Below are 21286 nucleotides of genomic sequence, written 5' to 3'. Positions count from 1 at the left end.
AATTGACAACAAATGCTAATTAAAAATTACGTGTCTTAAAGCATTCAAAGTATTTTTTCTCGATTATACTAAGTTTTGTATAAGTTTGATGGGGAATAGACATGTTCCTCCTGTTCAACATCCTAGCTCCATCAGTGGTCAAAGTCCCATAAAGCACACTGATGTTAACATCTGAAGGCTATGGTTAGGGACATTTGGAGGGAAAAATAGGGATACATCTGTAGTCTCCATTGAAATGTATTGGAGCAGATGGTGAATTTGTTGCTAAGACAATGGAGAATTTTAAAACTTTGCTAAAAATAGGGATTCTCTCTCCAAATCAGGGACAGCTGGCATCTATGTATTGCTCCTAATTGTGCAGTTCTATATAATTGTGGGAGAATTACTTCCTGACCCCAGCTGATGGTTTGTATACTCTGAAGCATGAAAACTCTTATCCCAGGTAATATAACTACAGATGCTATTCTTATTTATAGAAAAGTTTACTTTTTTTTGGTATCTTATGAAGATGTTCATTGTAATTACATCCCATGGCTATTATTAATTATATCATATAAAAAAGTAATTTCCTTTTATCCGTTTTAAATGTGTTGTCTCCTAATTTAGCCAAGTGCCCTTCTGTTTTTGTTTTATAGATTGAAATAGATGGGAACATCCAACTAGCCTTCTCTGTACAATTATATTTTCTACATACCTATTTTCTCTTCTCTCCTCTTGTTTTCCCCATATTAAAAAGTACAGGCCTCATTCTCGTTTTTCCCATGCAGTACACCAATGCAAACCTGAGTAACTTCTCTGAAATCTGTGGATTTACTCCAGTGTAAAAAGGGTGTCAAAGAATTGGGTCCTGAGTCAATTCAGACTTTCATCAGATTAATGTTTACATACACTAGAGGCCTCAGGGTTTCTTTCAAGACAGTAGGTTATAGATGGGGAGGAAGTCTGTACATTTTCATTTTTTTTGGCAATAAGCAGTTTATCTGCCATAGTTAACTGGGAACACAACTATCCTGTATAGCTCCAACAGCAGGATTTTATGAGAAGACCCTTGACAAGTAGGTTAAAGGACTTAACAGCATATATAGGTTTTTTTTTTTAGAAAAAAAAATTTGTTTAACAGAGTTTTAAAAACATTGAGGTTTGGAACAAGCCCACTGCTGATGATACTGGGGGCTTTGCCAGCTGGCCACATTCCTGAGAGCAACGTGAATGGGTGGCAGGATCAATGGCATTTAACTTTATGGGGATTAGGTAGTCTCATCAGCAGTTTGATCTGTGTGTCTCTGATAGTGGTAGATGTGAAGAATGGTTTGTTTCTCAGATTTTTCTCTTCCTTCCCCCCCACACCCCTTCCTAAATACCAGTTGGGAAAATGAATAAGTTTTGAACTGAAGAAAAGGGAGGTCAGACATTTAAATATTCTCAATAGAGGCGTTTCTACGGTGGAAGCTTCCCAATATTTGATTTCTGATTATCAGCTGTTTTTCTGTGAAATTCATGTTTTGACATGGAGGTTTTGCAAAGCATGTCATTTGAAAATACCAATAGCTAAAATGGATTTATGATTAGATATATTCTAGAATAACTGAAGGTATTACCCTGGAAAAGCTGGGATATATGAACTGTTACTATTTGAATTGTGATCAGATTTTGTGCCACTTCATATTCATACAGCCCTTCATCAACATCAGCTTTCTTTTCCAGATCCTTAGAGCAAAGCCTGTCAGGGGAGAAAGTAAGTCATACTTAATGTTAATTTTGTCTGAGTGTCAGCTCGAAGTGTGGGCAGTTGAGACATGTCGTCTTGTTGTCCATCCAGTGTGTTATAGGAGGAGGCTCAAAACAGTTATATAGAGTTATTGGTGAGGAAATTTAGAATTTGGAGACTCCAGCCCCCATTGTTTGGGGACCACATGGAGTGCCCCATGGAAGTCTACTTTTTGTTCTAAGTCTTTTTTAAACAATGTTACTATCTTTGTTAATCTGTTCATTTGATTGGAAGCATGACAGGAATAAGGAAAGGTGAATATTTCAACTTACCTTTTGCATAATGGGAATGAGGTGTTGCTACCCCACTTGGTCAAAGAACCTCAATATCCAAGAACACAGTAAATCTCAGATGTGAGTGGAGAGCAGGCCTGGCTGGCATTGTCCAAGCCATACCATCCAGTTTAAAAAAAAAAAGATAGTAGCAGGACAAATTTCTTAATGTCCTCAGATTTTTTTCTGGAGTGATGCTCTTAAGGGGTTAAAACTTCTTTATTTTCCATGCTCACTCAATCAAGGGCCTCTCTGTTAAGATTGCCAATAAGGGTTCCAGTCAATGCCAATTTTGTGATGTAGAGCTACCACTTAAATGTAATCAATAGTCATGATTGGCAGGACTTGGATTATGCATTCTTATCCACATGAGTGGCATCTCCTGATTGGGGGAGAAGGGACAGGTAACAGAAGGGGAGGAGCAGTGACATGAAAGAAAAATGTTTTCAGTGGACATTCTCTCTAATGGGTGCTTCATGTCTTGGCTAAAATATCTTATTGTGAGGTACAGTGGATAAAAAGACTGATTTAAAAATAGGCTTCATTTGGAAAGTGAACATAAGAGTGGCCATACTGGGTCAGACCAAAAGTCCATCTAGCCCAGTATCCTGTCTTCCAACAGTGGTCAATGCCATGTGCTTCAGAGGGAATGAATAGAACAGGCAATCATGGAGTGATCCATCCCCTGTTGTCCACTCCCAGCTTCTGACAAACAGAGGCTAGGGACACTCAGAGCATGGTGTTGCACCCCAACTTGAATAATTGTTGCTGAACTTGAATATTGTTCAGCATCCCAGGGTCAGTAGGGGCACGCTGTGGTCAGCAGGGGCATCCAAACTGGAGTCCCTTTATTATAACACAGGGTGTTCACCGTGGGCTCCAAGATTCTTGAACCCACCCAAAATAGCCAAAATTTGTTGACTCTGCAGAAGATACCTGTTTGATAAAGGTCTTGGAGAAGGCTGAGGGTGTGCTTCCTAGATGAAGTAGTGCTACAGGTGATTGGTTGGCCGACTTCCTGTGGAACTTGTTTCAGTGCAGCTGAGGTTTAATTTAAATTGTACATATTGTATGATTTTCACACTTCTTGGGATATGTAGGCTGAGCCTCCTCATCTTGTTACCACCTTCCCTCCAGCACAAGGGAGTCCTGCTCATATTAGCTAGGTGTAAGCTCCCTAACACAGCTAGCCCTGTCCTTGCCTTGCAAGTTGACAATAAATGCACCTCAGTTCTCAAGTCCTTTCAAAGTATCCCCCTGTGGTATCTAGCTCCTGATCACTGGATGTGTACAGAAATCCCAGATCCTCTGTTTCCAAAGGAACAGCTTACCCATTTTACCTTAGAGTGCTGTCCCTGTATTATGTACAGCACTTGAGTTAAGTTATAAATAAAGCCCTACTTAATATGTGATACTGTGGATCCCACAATATTAAGCTTTCACCACAATTTTGATTTTAATTACTTTACTCAATCCAGAATTTTGCATACATTGAGGTTTGGAACTATACTTTTCCCCTCATAAGTACAGTAGAACCCTAGTTATCTGAGCTGACAGCAGCAGGACTCCTGCGGTCATCCCCACGCATTAATGACTGTAATAGTTGCAGCGAAATGTCTGGGTTTTAAAAAAAGGCAGGCATAATACTTGTTTATCATTCCAGCAAATTTTTCTTAAAGAAATAGGTCTTCTCTAGCTTTTCCAAATTACCACAAATAATAGAGATCCATTATTACTTATCTGCAATTCAGCTGCAATTATTTGACAATCATCCTGTGATTCAAGTAGGGCCTTAATTATAAAACAAAAGGAAAATTTAAGAAAGAATAGAGAGATTCAAATAAACTGGTATGCGAGATGGAAACAAATGGTAACATATTAAAAACATCATAACATGCTTTCTAGAGAGTAAACTTAACTAACAAGGCATTCCCCTGTCTCCTACAAGATAGCTTACCTCAAGTTCTTTCCCCAGCATTTGCAGCCAGTTTGGTTGAGTCCTCTTCTTGTAAGATCAAGCTTGCTGGCAGTTTGTACTACAAGACTGGAAAAAAAAACCCACAGGGGGTTCATCTGCCCCCTAGAAATAGTCCCCCAAATCATAATTTTAGTTTGCGAACAGGATAACCCCCTGTAATTTTTTTCCCCTCTCTGCTTTCATGCTGATTTGACTTCCCTTTGTTAGCTTTTGACTCAGTATGTAAATGGGCCTCCATTATAAAGGTTACTTTACACATAGCCAGAGAGAGAAATGTTTCTGGTGGAACAATTCGGTGGTGTCACTTTACATTTTAAGAACATAATTTTTGTACAGTTACATAACTCAGATATCAGCTGTACATACATCTCACAATCATTGTGATGACTAGTATGACACAGGCTTTCATTAGAGACCTTACTTTACACTGTTTGGTGAGCTGTAAAGTCCAGACTATGGGGGTCTCTGTAACCCTTATGTACCCTTTATGCCTTCTGCCAGTTAGCATAAAGAGGTCCTTGGGTCACAATAATTATGTTAGAGCACCTAGGACCTTGGATAGGCTTCTTTATTATTTTAAATATAAATAAATAAAACTACCATCTTACTCAGTCAATTCAAAATCAAAGTACGCATTTCAAGACAAATTTATCAAACAGATGTACCTGTTTCTTGAATTGGGAAACAAAAAGCAAGTTTCATCCACAGGTGTATTTGAAAAGGTTTAGTTTCTTAAAGAAATGAAGAATTATAGCATTATGAACCTGAAATCCATCATTATGAGTCTGGTACCCTTTGAAGATGATAGCTTTTTCTATGTTATTCCATGAGACATACTTAGTCTTCCTTTAAAGAAACATTTTGGCTAGATTTAAAAAAAAAAAATTTAAAAAAGTTGTTGTATTTGGAGGAATGAAGACTGAAGCTTCCAGAGATTAAGAAAGCTGAGCAGGTTTACTATCTGAAATGATTTTTGTTGCTCTCTTCCCAAACCAAAAGCTTGTCAGTAAGCAGCATAGAGTACTCCATTATTAACACACTGGCTTATGCATCTTCTCAGTGATTGACGCTGCTTAGATTGGGTGTGATTGCACAAGTTTTTTTGTGTCAGAAACTACTTGGGATGGCAGGAAGTTTTCTTGTTGATACATCAGCTCCAGATAAATGTCATTGCTAATCCATCAGTTTATAAAATAATCTATTTTAAAAAATATGAAAAATACTTCGATATTGGTAAGTGGATTTAGAGTACAGCTGCTTGTTTATTTATAGCAGTGGTTCTCAAACTAGGGAGAACAGCTGCTTGTTCAGGGAAAGCCCCTGGCAGGCCAGGCTGGTTTGTTTACCTGCTGCCTCTGCAGGTTCGGCCGATCGCAGCTCCCAATGGCTGCGGTTTGCCGCTTCAGGCCAATGGGGGCTCCAGGAAGGGCGGCCAGCACATCCCTTGGCCTGCACTGCTTCCTGCAGCCCCCATGGGCTAGGGCCGCCAGGGGCTTTCCCTGAACAAGCAGAGGCCCTAGTTTGAGAACCACTGATTTATAGTGTTATTGTCAAGGTTGGTAAATCAATTTTTTTTCTCGTCTTAGAAAACGAATTTTGTATAGGACTAAGTTTAAAATTTGACTTTTTCCTTTCACAAAAATAAATTAGCTTAGTACATATGAGTAACCTTTCAATAATGAATCTGTGTAAATGTGGTAGAAAAACTGGTAAGGAAACAGATGTTTAAATTTCCAATGGGCTATGTATTTAAAAACAGAGGAACAGTAGGCAGAATACTATGACATTGTCAGTGCCCCTTTTAATCAGGGTTTCTTTAATCTTTGCCATCCTAACATCACCGATAGATTAGATGTTCTCTACTAAACTATGTAGAGTTGACTGAAAATTAGGGGGAGAAATTGAAATTTGTTCTTAAATGGGAAACATTCATTTTTTCACAAAAGTCAAAAATTGTTGGTGAGCTCCAAAATTGTTTGTTTATCTAATTAATCTAGGATTTTATATCAGATTCATCACCGTGGTATCTGAACACCCAAGTGACAGGTAGATATTCTTAAGTGGTGTTTTCAGAAGGAACTTAGATTCATTCGAGTTTAGTGAATACGCTGAAATGGAATTCTCACTCAGTTAGAACAAGGGATACTGTACCACTCTCTACTATGAATAAATGGCAATTCTCAGGTTATTTGTTGACCATACAAGGTATGTTTACACTGCAACTGGGAAGGTATGCACTCATGGTAGTGGGATTTGAATTAACACTCTAAAAAATAGCAATGTGGATGTTCCAATTTCAGTGGAAGCTTGGCCTCTCAAGCCCATCCAACCCTCTAGGCTTCAGAGCCTGAGCTCTGAAGAACATCCACATTGCTATTTTTAGCCACTAGCTTGAGCCCCACTAGTGCCAGTCTGTCTTCCTGGGCTGAGAGGCTTGCACCCAGCTGCAGTGTAGACATCATACACACAGAATGCTGGGGGTTTTTTGTACTCACTGGTGGAGGGTACTTATTACATAATCTTAACACAGGGATTTGCATAATCACTATTCAGCTGCTTGGAAAAAATTTCTATAACCATATGTGGATAATGTAAATTCCTTCATTCTGATTGGCAACCGTAAATCCCTGCCACTAGAATTGGCGTCTGACCTCAGAAATCCCTCTTCGTAAGCACACAAGCATAGCTAATTCAACTTCTGAGCCCTTCTCCCACCTAGTCACCCCACCTAGCCGCATGTTCTAATTACAGTTTAGTTAAACAGGGGTTTCTCTTGGTGATGGAGACTAAGCCTTCCCCAAGGGTAAAGCAGAGTAGGGAGGAAGACATGCAGACTGCGAAGAAGTGCTGTGACAGGGTGGTCATAAATATAAGGAGCCAGTCAGAGCACAGGGTGTATTGCTGGGAAACAAATTATAGTATAATGAAGGTTTCAGAGTAACAGCCGAAGTGAGCTGTAGCTCACGAAAGCTCATGCTCAAATAAATTGGTTAGTCTCTAAGGTGCCACAAGTACTCCTTTTCTTTTTAGTATAATGAAGGTATCGCTTTCAAGTAAACTTGTTAATAGCTGTATCCTGAGCTAATGAACTCTGAGACAAAAGGATTCCATTATCACCTCTCATGTTTATATGCCTTACTGTATCAGGGCCTGAATGTGTGTAATTTTGCTTATACCAGGATGCTATTTTGATGGGCACCTTAGAGTAGATGGACAGAAATCTATCTAACCCAGGTTTTTATACTGTGTTCAGAACCATGTTATCTGTGTCATGTTTGTTGGAAAGACAAGGAGATGTCAGGATTTAAAACAATATAAATTCAAACATGTGATAGGTTCCCCCCTAGGGTGCCACCTGGAACTGGGGTACCACTGAGCCCCTTGACCACCAGCCTGGGCTCCATCTCACACTGTACTACTGTGACAAGCTACAAAGCCCTCCAGCCTGTACTTAAACCAGCATACGTAGAGGTACACCCAGCTGCAGTTATAAGCTGGCTCTCTGACCAGCCCCTGCATAGGAAGGCTGCTCACAGCTTCTCAGGCATGCACCCCCTATGGAATATAAACCCAAAATTATACCATCTTACACTGCACAGGGAATTGCACAGCATAAACTCATAAAATTTGCCCCCTCCCTCAATGTGGAGAGGAGTATGCAACAGCCTTTTGCCTCAGAGTTATGATTCCCCCATGCTGGTTTAGATAAAGCAAAAACAAGTTTGACTATAAAAAGATAGATTAAGTGATAACAAACATATCAAAGCAGATTACCTAGCAAATAAACAAAAATGCAAACTAAGCTTAATATACTAAATAGATTTGTTATGAATAGCAGATTCTCACCCCAAGAAATTATACAAGCAGGTGGCAGATTCTTAAGGGGCAAGGTAGACTTCCTTTACAGCTTGGAATCCCCAGGTGTTTCAGTCACAGGCTAAAAATCCCTTTAGCCTGGGTCCAGCACTTCCCCCAGTCCAGTCTTTGTTAGTCAGGTGTTTGTACAAGTCTTCTTCTGTGGGGAGTGAAGAACTCCAGATTATGTCACTCCCTGCCTTATATAGCTTTTGCATATGGTGGGAACCCTTTGTTCCCAAAGCTTGGTTCCCAGACCAGTCTGTGGAAAAACACTGACATCCCAAGATGGAGTCTAGAGACATGTGATCACATGATAAGCTTTTCCTAAGGCCTATTGTTTTTTCCTAATGGCTCATTGCCCTGAATAGGCCCTTCCCCACCTAGCTATCTAGACTGAAAGCAACTTGTCTAGTGGGCAGTACCCAGGTGTAACTACATTTGAAATACAGACACGTAGTAGATATTCATAGCTTCAGATATAAAAATGATATGCATAAAAATAGGATAATCTTACTCAGCAATACACAACCTTTTCAATGACATATTCAATGACTTATCTTGCATAAAATACACCATAACTATGTCATAATCATAATATCACTATGAAGAATATGGGGTGCAGTGTCACACGTTACCAAACTCTTACTTAGCTTTTTGCTTTAATACTGTTACACAAACATTGAATCTCATACCTAGGGTTAATTAAATAAGTGTTTTAAACTGGTCAACTTTGAGAAAACATGTTGATCAATGCTATAAAAAGACTTTAAAGAAATTTAGCCCCACTTTTATTTTGTCTAATAATTAGTATCTTCTGGTCACCTGAGGTTACTGATGTTGACTTACTTCCTGCTGTTGCCTATTGTGATCTGACTAGTAGACATCATGCCATATGTTTAAATCACCTAATTCCTCCCTCCTTTTTAATGCTGAATTAGCCAGCCGTATTGATACGTACACATTCTTCCAGTATCTGTCCTCCATGATGATGCAATATATTTGGCTTTCAAAATTAAATAGAAAGACTTCTTGTCATCATACAAGTTAGACAGACACACAGTTGTTCATTACATCACTAAACCAAACCTTTATTCTTTTGCTTGTAAGATTAAGTGGACAGGTTATAATAAAATGGTCTATTTTTCACTATCTACTGTGAAAGAGTAAACACACATGACATGGCTGCAGCTTGGATGTGTTAATGTTGTATGTGAAATTATTAAAATATATCCATGTGATCTGATGCAGAAGTTCTGTCATAAAAGTTTAGACTATGCACTAAAATGGGTGAGACTGTAGGTCATTCTCCATCCTATTCAGTAATTGGCTTCCCTGGGCTTGTTTACACACAAGTTGCACTGCTTTACTTATGCTTGTATAATTAAAGCAGTACAAGCCCCCAATGTGGACATAGTTATACTGGTAAAAAATGTGCTTATACCAGGATAGCTTATTCCTGTACAGGAAGGGGAATAACTATACCAGTATAAGGCATTTTTTGTAATGATATAACTTGAATCCACATTAGGACTTGTACCGATATAACTATATCAGTTTTAAAAAAAAAAGTCACACGCTTGGGGCCTTAGTGAAATAATGATACTGCTACAAGAACTATGCGCAGATCAGTCTTCTGTGGAACATGCCAGCAAGGATGCTAATTAGTGCATATCCTAATGGTGCCTTTTTGCAATATGGCAGGTTGCCAGTCAGGAACTACATTTAATCAATTTCACATATGCCAATACAAAAGATTCTCCCCCCACCCCCGTTCAATTATTGCAACTGTATATGATTCCCTTGGAAGGAGTAAACAAACTGACTTGGGCACCAGGCATCCCATCAAACTGCAGAGCTCCTGGATGATTGAATTTATGCATTTTAAGAGGTTCGTGAACTTGTTTTAATGTTACATCTGAACTAATAATTAAGTGGCAAGAAATGACAATGCAGAGCTAAGGTTGCTTGGTGGTATATCGTCTCCTTGCAATAGGTTGAGTTGAGCAAAACTCAAACTTATGAAAACCAGAAATGCACAGTTAAGATTGCACAGTTAACTCTACCTTTTCATCAATGCCCCCGTATTCCTCAGTACACATACTTTTATTCTGGTACCCCCACAGTTGCTGAAATGTACAAGCTCTTTCCCCTCCCCTACTACCATTGCCATTTATCCCACTTCCCAAAGCCCCCCTCCCTATGCTGCAGATCCAAACCCATTCCCTCTATTTCCCCACTCCTCCACTCCATAATACCGCTCTCCTCCCAGGAAGCATTCATGTCTAACATTTCCCCAAAGACTTGGATTACATCCCCCCCAAAATAAAATGGCCACCCATGACTCACAAATTGTAGCAACCTCCAGTCACTCAGTCCAAAACTCCTTTTGTCTTAGGTGGGAGCATGTGATTAATTTATCCTTAATGATGATAATGCTTAATGACTTCTTTGTTTCAGTTTTCACCAAGAAGGTTGGTGGCAATTGGACGTCTAACATAGTGAATGCCAGTGAAAATGAGGTAGGATCAGAGTCTAAAATAGGGAAACAAGTCAGAAATTACTTAGACAAGTTAGATGTCTTCAAATCACCAGGGCCTGATTAAATGCATCCTAGAACACTCAAGGAGCTGACTGAGGAGATATCTGAGCCATTAGCAATTATCTTTGAAATGTCATGGAAGACAGGAGACATTCCAGAAGGGCAAATATAGTGCCCATGTATAAAAAGGGAAATAAGGACAACCCATGGAATTACAGACCAGTCAGCTTAACTTCTGTACCCAGAAAGATAATGGAGCAAATAATTAAGAAATCAATTTGCAAACACCTAGAAGATAAGGAGGTGATAAGTAACAGTCAGCATGGATTTGTCAAGAAAAAAATCATGTCAAACCAACCTCATAGCTTTCTTTGACAGGGTAACAAGCCTTGTGGATAAGGGGGAAGCGGTAGATGTGGTATATCTTGACTTTAGTAAGGCTTTTGATACTGGCTCACATGACCCTCTCATAAACAAGGGAAATAAAACCTAGATGGAGCTACTATAAGGTGGGTGCATAACTGGTTGGAAAATCGTTCCCAGAGAGTAGTTACTGGTGGTTCACGGTCATGCTGGAAGGGCATAATGAGTGGGGTCCCACAGGGATCGGTTCTGGGTCCGGTTCTGTTCAGTATTTTCATCAGTGATTTAGATGATGGCATAGAGAGTACACTTACAAAGTTTGCGGATGATACCAAGCTGGGAGGGGTTGCAAGTGCTTTGGAGGATAGGATTAAAATTCAAAATGATGTGGACAAACTGGAGAAATCTGAAGTAAATAGGATGAAATTCAATAAGGACAAATGCAAAGTACTCCACTTAGGAAGGAACAATCAGTTGCACACATACAAAATGGGAAATAACTGCCTCGGAAGGAGTACTGCAGAAAGTGGATCACAAGCTAAATATGAGTCAACAGTGTAACACTGTTGCAAAAAAAGCAAACATCATTCTGGGATGTATTAGTAGGAGTATTATAAGCAAGACATGAGAAGTAATTCTTCTGCTCTGCTCCATACTGATTAGGCCTCAAGTGGAGTATTGTGTCCAGTTCTTTGCGCCACATTTCAGGAAAGATGCGGAGAAATTGTTGAAAGTCCAGAGAAGAGCAACAAAAATGATTAAAGGTGTAGAAAACATGACCTATGATGGAAGATTTGAAAAAAATTGGGTTTGTTTAGTCTGTAGAAGAGAAGACTGACATGGGACATAAAAGGTTGTTACAAGGAGGAGGGAGAAAAATTGTTAACCTCTGAGGATAGGTCAAGAAGCAATGGGCTTAAATTGCAGCAAGGGAGGTTTAGGTTGGACATTAGGAAAAAATTCCTAACTGTCAGAGTGGTTAAGCCCTGGAATAAATTGCCTAGGGAGGTTGTGGAATCTCCATCATTGGGGATTTTAAAGAGCTGGTTGGATAAACTCGTCAGGGATGGTCTAGATAATACTTAGTCCTGCCTTGAATGCAGGGGACTGGACTAGATGACCTCTCGAGGTCCCTTCCAGTTCTGTGATTCTATGATAATTGAAGGGTGAATTCACAGACGTCCATCTCAATGAGGTCTGAGATTCATCTGGTTATTAGTACCTCTCAGATCAACAGTACAGGGCAGCAGAAGAGAACTGGTTTGGTTTTTTTGGGTTGTTTTGTTTTTGTTTTTTTTTGCGCAGAGGAGAGGGTTTGCAACTTGGGAAACCTTTGGTCAGTTGACCCCCAAATCTGGATCGCTAATGCTATCTTGCACCTTCATGATGAGGCACACCAAATTTCAAAGCAGTCCAAGTAACCATTCAGATTTTAGAGCACTTACAAGAGTCAAGTTTTAAAGGATATAAAGTGGAAGGAATGGAATCCTCTAACCATATTGGTGCATGCACTCAAAAAAAAAAAAAAGTATATTTTCTTAAATATCGCTTAGGGTCCCCCAAAGATTTAGTGGTGCCGTGCACTACCTTGGGTATAACTTGACAGGCTGAGACCATTTTGAGCCACATCACATCAATAGTTTGAGCTCTGTGCAAAAAAAACAAAACAAAAACAAAAAAGCTTGATTTTTGGTTTTTTGGTTGTGTTTTTTTTTTTAAAATGGCTGGGTTTTTTTCCCCCCAGGGTTCATATCTCTGCAGCTCTTAGCTTAATGACCCCAAATGCCACTACAATTTTAGTTTTCTAGCTCAGATGAGAGCTCTGTGTGAGTTGGGAATCACAGCCCTAGCTCTTAGTGTCGATGTAGCCAGAGTTTTAGATGATTGATCTGTGCAGCTAGCGGTTAAGGTCAAGTGGATGCTGTGGTGGAGACAATTTGTTTTGTTTGGGCAATGCAGAAAAAATGCCAGTGGGGGAAAGGGTATTTTTTAACTTTCAAATGGTCAATTGCAAGATGAACCTCTTGTTATTTCAAAGCGCAATAAATAATTTTTAAAGCTGCTGCCTTTTTTGTTAGAGTGATGAGTACTCATTTCCTTTTCCCCCTCTCCTGTGACATGCTGAAGACAACACAGGAATCAGACTTCAGGTTCTTTTTCCTGTTTCCCAACCAAGTCACCTCCTGACTTGTAATAATAGACCAGTTCAGGGGGTACTGTAGTGGTTTTTTTCCCCCCCACTTACTCGCCCAATCTTGGCTGCTAATTTTCCTAATAATTAAATTCAAACTTCCCCAGTTCAGCATTACATCTAACATTTGTGCTAGATGTTAGCCTTGATTAATTGTGACCTGCATTTGAAAGTCAGCAGTGGTTTATTAGAACTTCTAAAAAAACATTTTACAAGTGTATTTGTTTTGTTAACTCTATAGGCATCTGTGAACTGTTAAGGATACTGTTCATAGTACATTCTGAGTTCAAGACACGTTTGCTGGGATAGATCAAATAGGCCAATCACAATGCATATTTGCTGTGCCTTTGCTTGGCTGAGTATATCTAATGTAGTCAGGAGGTTCAGTAGAAGCCATTTTCACTTCGTTTCACAAGGGGAGAGGTTGACCTGGAAAATCAAATAGAGGGGAAGTATGGTGAAGTAATTCTGCTGGCCCCTGTGTGTGTCTGACTCTAGCAGGCAGTTGCCTAGTAAATTGTTACCTTCTGTGATTCTCCACTTTATTGTGAACTATCTTGTTTTATAGTTTGGTTCACATAATAATTATACCACAGTTTTATAATAACTTTGATCTCAGATAAATTTACTTTGTTGCATTGGAAGCCTGCTTCTTTTCTTGTTCTTGTGAGATAGCAAACACTGCAAATATCAGAAAAGTGTCATTGACTTTTGCTTATGGATTTACAAGAATTGATCATGGGAAAACTTTATGAACATCAGGGATTTGAATCCATGCAAACTGGTTATGATGTACAATATTTACAAGGCTGTTTGGTACCCTACTTGAAAGGGTTTGCATTCTGCTGCTGGGCTTCTTCAGTACAACAACTTCATGTCTACATTAACCCTGTAGCAAAGTGAGCTAAAATTGCGTCCTCTACTCCATAGCAAGCTGCTGTTATGGGCATGAGTATTTTGTATTATGTACACTTCTGTTCCAGGAAAAGTGTTAACCTCCAAGTTTCCCCTTGTTCTATCTGTTAAAAGTTCAAGGGATCTACCATCAATCTTTATCACCTAAGTCGTCAGACTAGCCTGCACGGATGAGAGGGGTTGTGTGCACAAGGATTTATGTGCATAATTCTTTGCCCTCTCTCCACCCGTATATTTATTGTTGTCATGCCTCTCAGCTTTCAGATCTTCCATAGTGTGACACCGGCAATCAAATTGTTTGACAGGTGAGAGATAGATGTGGTTGGTTACTCTTTGTGTGCCTTTGAGATTTTAATGGTTTTTAACTTTAAAATCTGGTTTTAAGTATTCTTAAAGTAAATTAGTTTTTAAAAAAGAAAATTTGAATAATAAATAGGTCATCGGTAGTGTATAATTCCTGGATTTTCAGATTCCCCAGGACAGCCCTTTATTATGCAAGCTACAAAGAATATATTTTTGTTCTGGACCAGCCATGCCAGAAGGACACTACACACGTTTATCCAGTGGGTCACAGAGCTATTTGGTAGGCAGCTGCAGTATTTTGGGATTCGGATTCCTGAATTCTGTTCCTGGCTCTGGGAGGGGAGTGTTATGTAATAGCTAGAGCAGTGCCTATAGACAAGTATACTAATTTGACATAGTAATTTGAAAGGTAATGTGTTTTGTGTCTTCCCTGTTAGACCTGGGTTCTATTCTCAGCACTGCCTGAAATGACCTTGTGCTGCCTTGAAGTTAATTTGTACATCAGGGAAAGCAATTTGACTGCCTTCTATAATGTTTATAAATTGTGCTGAAGAATAAGAGTGGTGAAGTATAGAAATATAAACAGCAGTAAGTAGAAGTGAAATTTGAACTTGCTTTCAGCTGAGTGCACTTTCCCATAGGGTACAAGATACTTTGTGGAGGGGAGTCTCACACACACACCCACCCATCCTGCCTGCTTCCCTTTGTGGTGCAATGGAAGAAACAGTTGGATTCAGCCACTATGTAACACACATGAGGTCTGCTGATTTTTAGCTTATCAATTTGGAAGGCAGCTGCAATATTAAGGGCAGGCACATTCTATGGTGGCTATTCTAAATGTGGCTAAAATTCTAGCATGACCTGCAGGTCTCTTTGGGAAGAATCAAAATGTTCTTATTAGGGATGGGTCAATCACACGAACTTAGAGATCTTGGAAACTATTTTTGGGTTTCCAAAGCTAGCTTACGTTTATAGCTTTTCATTTATTCGACTTTCATAGATTTGAGTGTTTTAATTTTTGAAAAATTTTTCAAGCTATAGTACTGTGATGGGTTAGATCACAGAAACCCCCTGGGAATTGCCACCTGATGTGCCAAGACTACTTCTGGCCCTGCTTTCCCTGCCCTCCCAGCTTGGGACTTCAGTGCTCTGCCTGGTTTGCGCCAGTCTCACTAGCCTGCTGCAAACCCAGACCCAGATCTGAACCACATCCCCTAACAGCTGTAAACTTAACTGAAAGCAGCTTACAGAAGTGTTCCTGTCCTTGACACTCAGATGCCCAACTCCCAATGGGGTCCAAACCCTAAATAAATCCATTTTACCCTGTATAAAGCTGATAGAGGGTAAGCTCATAAATTGTTTGCCCTCTATAACATGGCTAGAGATTGCCCAGTTGTTCCCCCCCCCCACCCCCACCCCCTATGGGTATTAATACATACTCTGGGTTAATAAGTAAAAAAAGTGATTGTATGAAATACAGAAAGTAGGATTTAAGTGGTTCCAAGTAGTAACAGATAGAACAAAGTGAATGACCAAGCAAAATAAAATAAACCATGCAAATCTAAGTTTAGTACAGTAATAAAAACTGAATACAGATAAAAATCTCACCCTTAGAGATGTGTCAATAAGTTTTTCACAGACCGGATACCTTTCTAGTCGGGGCACAATCCTTTCCCCTGGTACAGCCCTTGTTCCAGCTTAGGTGGTAGCTAGGGGATTTCTCACGATGGCTGCTTCCTCTGTTCTGTTCCACCCCTTTATATGGCTTTGGCACAAGGTGGGAATCCTTTCTCTCTGGGTCTAGGGCCGGCTCTAGGTTTTTTGCCACCTCAAGCACCAAACAAAAACAAAAAAAACCAAAACAAAAAAAAAGCCGGAGTGCTGCCCTAAGCATGTGCTTGGTTTGCTGGTTCCTAGACCCAGCCCTGTCTGGGTCCCCACCCCCAAATGGAAAAGCACCAGATTTAAGATGGATTTCAGTACAAGGTGACATGGTCACATGTCCTGTAAGACTCCAAGCCTTCATTTCTCCCAGCCTGACTCACAGGAAGGCCTGCCTGCAAACAGAGCCATCCACAGTCAATTGTCCGGGCTGATGGAAGCCATCAAGATTCCAAACCACCATTAATGGCCCACACTTTGCATAATTACAGTAGGCCCTCAGTTATATTTCATATTTCTAGTTTCAGATACAAGAGTGATACATTTATACAATTAGGATGACTGCATTCAATAAATTATAAGCTTTGTAATGATGCCTTACAGGAGACCTTTTGCATGAAGCATATTCTAGTTACATTATATTCATTCATTAGCATATTTTTATAAAATCATAGTGCGTCAAATACGTTATATATTAATATTGTGATATAACTTAGATGTACTACATTGTATTCTGTTTTGGGTACTCTTATTTATCCTGATAACTTCTGAAGTAATAAAATGGTTTAAAAAATTAAGTTGTGAATCTCCCATCGCAAACAGATTTATAGTAACAAATTAAATCAAACAGAGATTATGAATCTCTCTCCTACAAATAGATTTCTGTAATTAGTAGCTATAAATCAGTGTACAGAATCAAGTTGTAAAGCTCAGTTGATTGAATGTTTGATAGTTCATCTTACTGTTTAAAGAATGGAATTTGTAAAAAAAAATAAAATAAAACAGAGGTTTCAAACATCATATATCTTTAAACTAGAAACTAGCTTCTCTTACATTTTTCCTTACTTCTGGCTACAGCTTTTAAGTGTTTGGCTCTGCTCTGGAAAGTGATTTTTAAGATGCAGTGTTTATTGCCTCTTGATTTCCATAACAAATATGCTAAATAGTTTTTCTAACTGCCATCCCTGCAGACTCAACCTGGGTCCTGAAAGTCAAGCTGGGTTTTTTTCTTGTATATTTGTTGGCATCATCGTCCATAATAAAGATTCTTCAGGAAAAAACTATGCCCACAATTACACCAATATAAAACCATAATCCCTAAATTTCTATTTCATGCTGAAGACTCAGCAGCTGAACTCCCTTCTAGAGTCAATAAAACTTCATTAGAAAAGTCAATACAAAACAATGTGCTTTTTGTTTTGTTGGTTTAGTTGTTCAGCAACATCAAAGATGGAGAAAGTTTACAGTTGCTTGAGCAAGGGCACCGCACAGCACACAAGCAGGAGACTCACACCATGGAGGCAGTGCGGCTGGTGGAATTCAATCTAAAACAAGTGCTCACAAAGCTTGTGACTCATCTCTTTGGTGATGGTAAGTATTGGAGTGTGGTATTAGACCCTTTCACCTAGTCTACTGGTGGGCAGGCATGGATCCAAGTTTTTGAGAATGGTTATGCAGCATAATAAAAGAGAGCCAGAGAGCTGTTGGGAACTGTCATGGCACTAAAACTGCTGCATTTATTTTAAAAAAACCTGTTGATTTGCTCTTTTTGATATAATCAGTAATTTTATATAAAGTTACATATTCTGTGTATGTGTTATTACATCCACTCTGTCCATGAAGTAACATGAAAGTTCCCCATAGCTAAATAAACCAGACTAACTGAATGGAGGCTGTCTGCCATTTGCTGTTTCGAGGTTACAAAGTGTGTGTGTGTGTATGAATAAGAGTGATTTATCAAACATTCTTCAGAAATACCTGTTTCTGTTTCACTGTCTCAATAAAGGAATGGTCTGAGTGAGCATGGCTGCTTATGGCTGTTTCCTTGCTGAAAGACTGGTCTGCTGAATTTACTCAACTTCCTGTCAAGGAAGTAATGCATAGCATTAGAATGCATGAGATATGCTGGTTACTATTAAAACGGTTTTGAGATGCCCACTGAAATTAGAGGGGGTTATGAGTGAGGATTGATGGCAATATCAGGTCCTATGTAGGGATGATAGAAATTTTTCAATAATTCTAAATATTGATTTAAAAAGTTTCCTGCCAGTTTTAGTCCTATGTCAGTTGACAGGAAAAATGGTAACGTAAGAACAAACGGCCATACTGAGTCAGTATGGTTCATCTGGCCCAGTATCCTGTCTTCCAACAGTTTCTTTAATAATTGTATTATATTTAACATTTTTCTGTTTAAAAAAGGATGATTGCATAAATGTGTCAATTAGATTAAGGATACAGTTTTAAAAAAAGTCAGTGAGTCAGTCTAAGTCAATTTTGAAAAGAGACCTTAGGCTCCGAAGACATTTAGGTGCATTTGAAAATTGTACCTGACATGACTTACTTATTTTATTTTTTTTAAATGGCAGTGTAGCACATCTGAGGGTCAAAGTGATAAGAACAAAAATATTCGTAAATCAACTTTTGAGGTGTTTTGGTTGCCATTGAAAATCAACATTTGCCCAAAGTTAACAGTGTTATCTGAAACTGTAGTGACATCCACTGGTTACTGATGGCAGATGTTGCATTTTTAACAATAATTACTACACTGAAGTTTATTCTGCAGCAGGTTAGGCTGAGGCCAGATGAACATTAGAAAAGACATTCTTAAACAGCTGCTAAACCTGCAGACTTAAACTTTACATTATTAGATTTCCCTACTCATTTTGATCTGACAGTGAGGGTTTTCCTCTTTCTACACCTCCCCCCCCCCCCATTTTTTGGAAACATAGACATAGTGTATGGTCAGGAACTTATAAGAATTAAGTCCTTTTCCTCACTCCTGTCTTTCTCTCCTGCTCTTCTCCGATTACTTCCAGCTCAGTTGTCAGTGAAAACAGAATAAAATAAGATGGCACCAAAGGAACAAAATCCATGCTGTGCCATTTACTATGTAGATATACAATATGGGCACAGTGCAAAAGATCTTGGATAAGTTCAACTAAATTCTCCCAGTCACAGCAATTTATCTTTGAATATTCTACTGTCCAATTTATAGTATGTTTATTTACTTTTCTGCCTCAGAAACACAAATGTCCCTCAAATTTTAATTTTGAAATGGATTTTGCTTTGTTGCTTCTGTAGAAAAATATAACTTTTCTTTGTTGAAATAGAACTATACTGTAAGTATACCACATTCAGTTGCTTAAGGTCCCACATTCAGTTGCGCCCTCTCTCTCACACACAGGAGATTTTTGTTTATTATTGCTGCTTTTCATAAATCACTTAGGCTGTATTCTTTACAGGTTATGAAGTCAGCAAAACCTCAGTTGAGTTACACATTCTATCAAGTGGGATAACATGTTCATAGGCACTGGAGCTATATCAAGCTTCTGAGGTATCTTACTGCCATACATGTCAAATAACATAAGTTGCTTAAAGGCCATCCTTTTGTGGAAGCTTAATGACTATACCCGTCTTTATTTTACCTCTGGTTTTATTGATGACTGGCAAAACAATCATAAATATTAGAGTAGGAAAAGACCTAGAATATTAAGTCATCTTGTTCGCATCCTTGACAATGTATGATGGTTCCCTTTGTTACATTTTCTAGCGCTTTGTCTTGTCTAATTTTAGATTTCCCAAATGATGTGCCTTCCATCTCTTCCAATAGATCTCACTGTCAAGGAGGTTTTCCTGATATTCAGCCTAGATTTCCCCTTCCTTAATTTCCTTCCATTCTTTCTAGTTACTGTGTATGTCCTCTCGTAATACAATAATTAACTTCTCTCCATCTGCATTTATACACTTCAGATGTTTGAAGATTGTTGTGTGCCCACTTAATCATTGCACCAAGCTATTTCAATGTTTCCTCATGCAGTAAATCGGTCTCTCCTGCTTACCGATCTTTTTTGTTGCCCTCCTTTGAACTCTCTAGTTGTCCGAAGCTTTTTGGCATAGAGGTGTCCAGAGCTGAATGCAGTATTTCAGGAATGGGCTGTCCAGAGACTTTTTTTCTTTTTGCTCTGTGACATAAAAAGCCCAAAGTTCATTGGCTTTTTTTGTTGTCACATCTCGTCGTAAACTCATAACTAATTTGTTGCCAAGTACTTTCACCTTTACTCCTTTTGCAGATTCCTTCCTCAATATCTTTCTTTCAGATTATTTCCCCCAGATCTGTGTTGTTGCATTTTCCTAAGCCAACTCTCATTTTATGTGTTGTCCGTATTTCTGACCACTCTAGAGCCCTTCATATTACCTCTGTTTGCAGAACTTTCCAGTTTATATTATAATCAGTGGTGTTTGCTACCATTTCTGACTAGTGAAGTTGTTAAGACTGATCTAATATTGACCCATGCAACACCCCATAAATGTCTTTCCCCAACTCAGTCCTGATTATGTGGGTCCTATGTAAATGCTGACTTTTAAAAGCAACCCTTGTGCTGAAAAATGTTTAGCACATTGTGACGGGGTTGGGACTCACCACTGTGGCACCTCCGGGAATTAGCTCTGTCCTCTGCGGGGCACCCTCTGCTGGTGGTGTCCTATCCATCTCTCACACTGCTGGCGTCCGGACCAACGTTGCTCCTCGCTCAGCAGTGTCCTCTTCAGGACAGCGCCCCCAAGTCCACACTCACCCCCTTCCAGGGCAGGGTTAACAGCACTCTTTCCAGTTCACTCCTGTTGCAGTGGCCAACCACAACCTTGCAAGTCTAGCCCCTCTGTTCAAGGGCTGGTTGCAGTCTGTCACAGCCACCCTGCCATGGCCAGGTGCTGTACCAGGAGGAGGGAAGGTGGAGACACAGGCCCACCCACTACTTTGGATCCTGACCCAGGGACCCTCTAATGGCAGCCTCCCTGCCCTCCTTCTCTCCCCTTGTCTAACTGTCCCTGGGCCACTTCCCCTCTGGCCCTTCATACCCTCTAGGCCCTTTCTATCAGGGCCTGCAGTCTGGCAGGTATTGGGCTGGAGCCCTTCTATGCTCCCCCAAGCCTGCCCAGCACTGCTCTATCCAAGGTGCCTGTCTCCTGCTTAGGAGACAGACCTTCCCCCATGAAGGGACAGACTACCTGCTCCCTTCCTGGGCAGCCTTTATATAGGGCCTAGCCTAGCCCTGATTGGCTGGCTGTAATATTGGCCCTGATTGGCTGCCCTTCTGCACAGCTGCTCTGGCCTACTCTAGCCCTATCTGTCATAAGGGTGGGGCTGCCACCCCACCACACACATTCAGCTCATTTGTGCCTGAGTTCAGGACAGACATATGAAACAACAAATGGAAAA

The 21286-nt window shown here is 39.7% G+C and overlaps 1 protein-coding gene across 5 annotated transcripts in view; it reads left to right on the top strand.

Moving 5' to 3' along the window:
• The window catches only part of FARS2 (phenylalanyl-tRNA synthetase 2, mitochondrial), a 371424-nt gene that overhangs the window by 93567 nt on the left and 256571 nt on the right, over nt 1-21286 (top strand). For all 5 annotated transcript variants that reach the window (XM_037893197.2, XM_037893195.2, XM_043540163.1 and 2 more), the window contains one exon: nt 17280-17439. In XM_037893197.2, coding sequence (XP_037749125.1) covers nt 17280-17439 — 160 coding nt within the window. The remainder of the gene's footprint in view (nt 1-17279; nt 17440-21286) is intronic.

The sequence above is a fragment of the Chelonia mydas genome, chromosome 2, assembly GCF_015237465.2.
Source record: "Chelonia mydas isolate rCheMyd1 chromosome 2, rCheMyd1.pri.v2, whole genome shotgun sequence".
NCBI lineage: Eukaryota > Metazoa > Chordata > Testudines > Cheloniidae > Chelonia > Chelonia mydas.
The sequence above is the reverse complement of the archived record's forward strand: the minus strand, read 5'-3'. Positions and strand labels throughout refer to the sequence as shown.